The sequence below is a fragment of the Dioscorea cayenensis genome, chromosome 16 (genome assembly GCF_009730915.1).
Source record: "Dioscorea cayenensis subsp. rotundata cultivar TDr96_F1 chromosome 16, TDr96_F1_v2_PseudoChromosome.rev07_lg8_w22 25.fasta, whole genome shotgun sequence".
NCBI lineage: Eukaryota > Viridiplantae > Streptophyta > Magnoliopsida > Dioscoreales > Dioscoreaceae > Dioscorea > Dioscorea cayenensis.
In genome coordinates this window covers 5,214,824-5,221,593 of record NC_052486.1, presented here as the reverse complement: position 1 = coordinate 5,221,593, position 6,770 = coordinate 5,214,824, and the positions used below count along the sequence as shown (strand labels likewise).

Genomic DNA, 6,770 nt, shown 5'->3' with positions numbered 1-6,770 from the left:
TATGGTGCCTTCCATAAACGAATAGAAAGAAAGCATTTGGATAATATTAGACATCCTTGAACATAATCTCAAATCTAATTCATAATAGATGAAGGTGTCGGTTCTCGCCCTTCCTTATTTATATTTTCTCAGACAAGAACATGACATTCAACTTCGCGGAGCTATGTCAAGTTTATAAGTGCATCAATGAGACATTGTAACCATTATGTAAGAATGGTTCAAAGAACAATCTTTAAACAATACACGTATCGTAAAGAGCAACTTTGTGAGTAGTTTCACATGTTTACTTCATCTATTTCTTTATGTGTAGATAAATAGACAAATGTATTCTAAAAAAAATAATTTACCCTTGATCCTAACCCATATAGTCGCAGAGGAAATGGAGTTGGGGGAACGGGGAGGGGAGAAATTAATTAGGTTATCAAATTCTATGCTTGCAAGCAACCTATGATTTTCTTCGTCACCAACCATTTCCACTTACTTAAGCATAGCATCTTTTCCCCAAGCCCTTGTCATTTCCAAAATCGGTGTTCCATCCCTTACATCCAATTCTACTTCATTTCCCATTATTACCTCGATAGGCCTAGGAGAGTAATCGATTAGTCCAATCATCATAGAGGGAACAAATGTAGCTAGCCTGGATTACTCCTATCTCTCCCTGTAAAGATAGCGCATGAATTAACTATTAAACAATCAAATCAAGACCTTCTTGAATGGGTGGAAGCTGGCAGTAGGGCTTGCTTAACCAAATACACAGATTACAGTGCATTGGATTGATGACTCATGGAATATCCAAAAGTGAGTCATTATTTTTAGGGTATTCAGTAAGCCTCATACCATCAATAACACTTAGGAGCCATTTGGATTCTGGATTGGGAGGGGAATGGGAGGAGAATGATGCCTTAATTGTGGTATACCATGTTTTGGTATACGATTATGATTATGGGAATGTGTTTAGAAGAGCATGAAGCGGGAATCCCCATGCCTTCCAATTTTGAAGGGAATGGGAGGGGATGAGTGGGAATGAATGATAAATTACTTATTTACCCTTTAATTATAAACTTATAAATTTAAATAATTAACTATAATAATTAATATGAATCAATTAATTTAAATATTAAATTATAATAGTAAAGTTAGTAGCAATTAAAGTAAACTATTTAATTTAAATATTTAATTATAGTATGCACCGGAATTCGAAATCTTATACTAGGACACAACTTCTTGAATTATATGAGAGTTATTATTCCTTTAATAGCCATATTTTTCTACAAGTTTCAACTGAGGTATACGAGAATCCAACAATAGCGGAGGATAATCAATCCAACAAAGGCAAGCCACGAAGAAATCGAGAAGGTTATTTTGTACGCAGAGATTGACCTATACCTAAACAATTCCTTTGGTTTTCTAAGGACATCAATGTAAATAAAAATAACTTTCAACATCCTTGAATGGTGGCAAGGTTATGGAAACCTATATCTCATTCTTTCATTAATTGTAAAGGACATTTTTGGGTGTCTTATGTCTATGGTAATTTGCGAGCAGACTTTCAGTGTAAGTAGAAACATTCTAGATGCAATTTTTGGGTGTCTTATGTCTATGGCTCTAGTCTTATGTCTATGGCAATTTATATCCAGTTGTCGCCCAAAATATTGAAGTTCAAGTTTGCAAAAATGACTAGAGCCATGTTTAAGTTCAACAACAAGAAGCAAAGATGAGAAATCAAGAAGCTCATGACTTCTTCATTAGTAATTAACATGATGGGTCCATTTGATACACAAGATTTCTAGGGATAGCATAGGATAATTTTTATTGTTTTGTGTTTGATTTACAAATGAAGTGGGAGTACAACACAAACTACCAAATGAGTACATCACAACTTCCTTTTTTTTTTGTTCAGCCAAAATCACAGTACAAAAATTCTATTGAAGTACAGGCCAATTTAAAGATAAAATTGTCCCTATTTAAAATAAAAAAAAATTACATTACTATATCACAAAGGGATTAGGGAGTTGTGATAGCATGATTTATTTTATTTATTTATTTATTTATTTATTTTTATTTATTTATTTGCCTATTTTATTAATTTATTTAATTGTGGATTGAAAATATTTAAAATTATGTTGTGTTTGGATCTAAACCTACTTAGTTAATTTTCTAACTTATTGCTATGGTTGTTGGCCCTCATTTTCGTGTGGAATTTGATTAGATTTTCATAAAATATTGTTGTGATTTTTTTTATTGCAAAAAAAATGTAGAATAGTTAAAAGGTATTCTCGTAATTTTACTATTTTTGTTCTGTGCTTATGCAAATCAAACACTAAACAACATAAAAAAAATTTGTGCTCTCCACTGAACATCAAACATAGAATAATGCAAACACTTGTGTTGTAGTTTAACAGTTTGTACAATACTGTAGTGCTTGTGTTGTTCTCATAAATGAATTAAACGAACTAGATGAGTAGAACAATGGCTTTAAGGCTTTTGAGTCCGAACAAATAACTAAAACATAATGCTCACAAATAAATAAGCGGTTAACAACTCTAATGTAAGATAAAAGAATTACGTGTGTCTTAATTGTTCTAACACCAAAAAGGATATGTAGACAATTTAATTCAATAAGGGAACGAACTAAGTGTAAACCCTTCATTTTTGTTAAGTTATTTTGAATAATTTTTAGTTGTCTTAAATTTTTCTGATTTATTAAGGATTATTTTCATTTTTCATTTTTAAAAAATAAATTTGTGGTTTTCTTTTATTAATTATTTTTTAATAACACCACAACAAACAAATGATAATTAAAAAGATATTTTAAAAAAATAACTCACTAATTGGAGCGCAAAGTGTAATGCTTTGTTTGGATTGAGGGCCGCTGAGGGAAAATAAAGGCAAGGGAGGGTTTCGGATGGTCATAGTGAGCCCTTCCCTCTTTTAAATAGATTGTTTTAATTTCACAAAGGGAAAGGAAATGTTAACTCTGACCCCCGAAACCTAACTTTTGCTGGCCCATTGATTTTCGGTGTCGGGGGAGAGAGGACCTCCTAAAAAAATTAAAAAATTTTAAAAGACCTTAATACCCTCAATTTTCTAATTAATTACATCGCTTCATAAGTTTTTTCTTTCACTTATTTCAATCTAATTTTATTGTAATCAAGTACCAATCACTTTTTATACTCTTGATTTGATTTTTGTTGTTAATTTCATATATCTTGCATTAATTTGATCTTGTATTTTTTATTTTGCTCTCTCCATTTATCGATATAGATCACATATCTATATTACCTTGAACATTGCTATATCATTAGATTTCCCATTTTGTGTTTAAATAGAAATAAATAATTTTTATTAAATAATAAGGGTATAATTGGTAAATCATATTATTATATATCTTTGCTCTTACCTTTTTTTTCTTTAAACAAGATTTATCAGAATACCCTCATTTTTTCCCCCTCCATAATATATGACTATCCAAATAGTGATTCCATCTTTTCTTTTCTTTCCCTTACTTACTCCTCCTGCTCCTCTAGTTCCTTTCTTTCTCTTCTACTTTTAGATTCAAACACTATGTAAAAAAATAAAATAAAAAATTTATTTAATTAAGATAACCAAACTAATGATTTAAAAAAAAATAATTTTTAAATAGAGAGATAAGAATGAAGTACCATCAACCTTTAGTGATAAAATTATTTATAATAATTCAAATTAAACTCTTCCAACTAAGCAAACATCAGCTTCCCTCGGTTTGTATCCCTTTAAAATTAATCAGAAAATAAGATTATGCAACAAAACAATTAGTTTGAGTCTTGGAGAGAAAAACTAACAAAATGTTGGCCACAAAACAAACATGTAACGGATATGATGTAGCAGGACAAGGTGACAACATCCTAATATCTTCCACACACACACACATATATATCAAGTCAATCATAGTTCATTTAATAAATGGCATCCTTTTTCAACCGTTCCTGCTACACTAAAACCTAATTTTCTTATTCTACATGTGGTTTAAAAACTTAATATATATATATGATGGGAGAAAAATTATTAACAAGACAATGGATGATTTTAAATGTGAGCTCAATGTTTGCGGCAAATATATTCTATATTGTTGCAAAACTTTGGATGGGTATTGGATTAATTATAAATTTTATTTATTTAAAAATAATTAATAAAAAAAAAGGTGCAGCATGGGTTATCTGTCACTTTCGAAGTCTTTCCAAACAAGTGAATTTTAACTTGGCTGATGCATAAGATTATGTTTTCCATTAGTCACCATGCAAGAACTGCCCTTTCTGGCCCTTTCTGGTTTTTTTTTTTTTAGAAAGGCGATAAGCGCCGGAACCCAGGGACAAACACGTGAGGGAGCAGCACTCATCACCGAACCGTGCCCTCACTTTACGCAAAATAGAAATCGAACTCGGGAACCACGCTCGACACTCGAGGCAAACACCTACGCAAGGGACCCGATGCCAATAGACCAAATGGTCGTTGGCAGAACTGCCATTTCATTTCATTTAATATATATCTCAATTTACTCCTATCAACTCAAATAATATTTTCATTTTTTATTAAAACCAAATAATTTTTTTTTTCTAGTGTAGTGTGCATTCACACGCCCTTAACAAGAGATGAGAGATTTAAACTGTAAACTAGCACTTATAACTAGTGTTTCATTACCGTTAGTTGGTATTAAAACGATTTAATCATTTTTGTTTAAAAATAAATAAAAATTTCTTAAATTGTTGAAATAATTAAAGTGTTCCAATTTTATCACTACTATTTTCAAATTACTAATTTTTTTTATCAATTTCATATTCATAGATTAACTACCACTATAATTTTTTTTTTTTAATAATTTTCTTTAAACTTCTTTGAGGGGACCAGCAAAAGAAAATCACCAAACTGTTTCACTGTCTTTCAGTTAATAATCAGTTTTCTCAATAACTCTTGACCCCTCTTTCAAGGAAACAGTTAACCTATATTAATATTTTATATAAAAAAACAATTTTTAAATATTAAAATAACAAACTAATAAATTAATTATTAATAATTCTTCTGAAAATTAAAATAAAACTAACATTTTTTCTCTAATTTCATTAATTTAATCCCTTTTTCCTTCTCCTGTACAAAACCTCCTCCCACTTCGGCACTTCCTCTTCACAACCAACTAAAACCCCAAACTTAATTAACAGAAGAAAAAAAACTATATAAATATTTTTTAATTAAAAAAAAGAAGGAAACTTTTTGAAGATCCAGAGAAACTAACTCTAGTCATACTTTTTCCAAGCTCATCATTCTCACCTACATCTTCGTGACCCCAACGCGCTTCACGGCGGCGTTCTTCACGCTCTCCGGCGACGTCTGCTCCAGCGGCGGCGGAGACATGCGCATCATCATCTCACCGGCGCCGCGTTGCTTCGCCTCCTGCATATATTCATTCACTTCCTTACGAATGATCTCTTGCATCATCGCGAAAAACTCACGCGTAAACGCTGCATCATCGACGATCTCAGCCGTCTGATGCTTATCGGACGGAAAAGATCGATTCGTGCCGGGCAAGGAAAGAGTGAGAGAAGTCTCTGGATCATCAACCGGCGGCGAGGAAACGATGGGTTCCGGCAGCAGCACCGGGCGATGGATCTCGGATCCACTCGTCTTGTTGCTCGAATCGCTGAGCTCCGACCCGGACGGACTGCCGGGGATTTCACCGCTTTTCATCCGCTTAGCAGGCCGCCCAGCCTCCTCCTCATACCGATCCAGCACGGAATCAGCGCCGGCGCCGGCGAAGGCAGAGTTGGATAAGATCCGCTTCAGCGTGGAGTTCCAGTGATTCTTAATCGCGTTGTCGGTGCGGCCAGAGAGCAGTCGCGCGATCGTCGCCCATCGGTTGCCGAACCGAGCATGAGCGCGGACGATGATGGCGTCCTCATCGGGGGTAAACGGCCGGTGCTCCACGTCCGGTGAGAGCTGGTTGCACCATCGGAGCCGGCACGACTTGCCGGAACGTCCAGCGATCGAGCTGCTTATCAACGACCAGTTCCTGGCACCGTGCCGAGCCACCTGCCTCTTCAACTCCTCGTCCTCCTCCGGGCTCCATGGTCCCTTTATCCTTTCCATCTCCTTCCCCCTCCCCGCCGCCGCCTCCTCCATCGCCGGAATCCTAACCCTAGAGCTTCTAATTTTTCTCTTTCTCCTTATTTTTTTGGAGGCGAAGAGTTGAGGGAGGTGAAGAGGAGAAGAGGGGGTTTATATAGAATGGGGAAGTTACCTGCCTTAGCCGGTCATGGTAACGGGGAATAGACGGTTTCTAACGGCCGTTTTCTTCTAAGCGGTTGCTTGTACGTGGTACAGCTGGCGTGATTTTTAATTTTTTTTTTCCTAATTTTTCTTATATTTCCACTACAAAAGACGGTTGTTGATAACTATTGGGTTTTTTCCCATTTATACCCCTGAAAAAAATTTATGTTTATATTATATTAAAATCCATTTTCAATGATTAAAAAATATTTTTTTATATAAAAAAAATCAATTTGGACTTGGAAGTTTTCTCTTTGCGGGTGTAAAATATCTATCAAGTCATTAATATTTTTCCAAAATTTTCTCATTAAAATTATATAGCCGGAGTAAAAAAAAATGAGTTTATCACGAAAGTGTAATTGCAATTTTTAATTTTTAATTTTCCATCATTTTTCTATTATTTTGTAGTATATATAATTTTGTAGTTTTGTTGGAGTATTTATGTAAACTTGCTTAGAAAATTTAAAATTTTA

General features: G+C 34.1%; 1 protein-coding gene across 1 annotated transcript; it reads right to left on the bottom strand.

Annotated features, from left to right (window-relative positions):
- Positions 1-5,204: 5,204 nt before the first annotated feature.
- LOC120279348 (transcription factor MYB73-like) lies at positions 5,205-6,183 on the bottom strand. The gene has a single exon (XM_039286275.1). It carries the CDS (start codon positions 6,148-6,150, stop codon positions 5,302-5,304), a length of 849 nt encoding a protein of 282 aa, XP_039142209.1. The 5' UTR covers positions 6,151-6,183; the 3' UTR covers positions 5,205-5,301.
- Between the last annotated feature and the right edge of the window lie 587 nt (positions 6,184-6,770).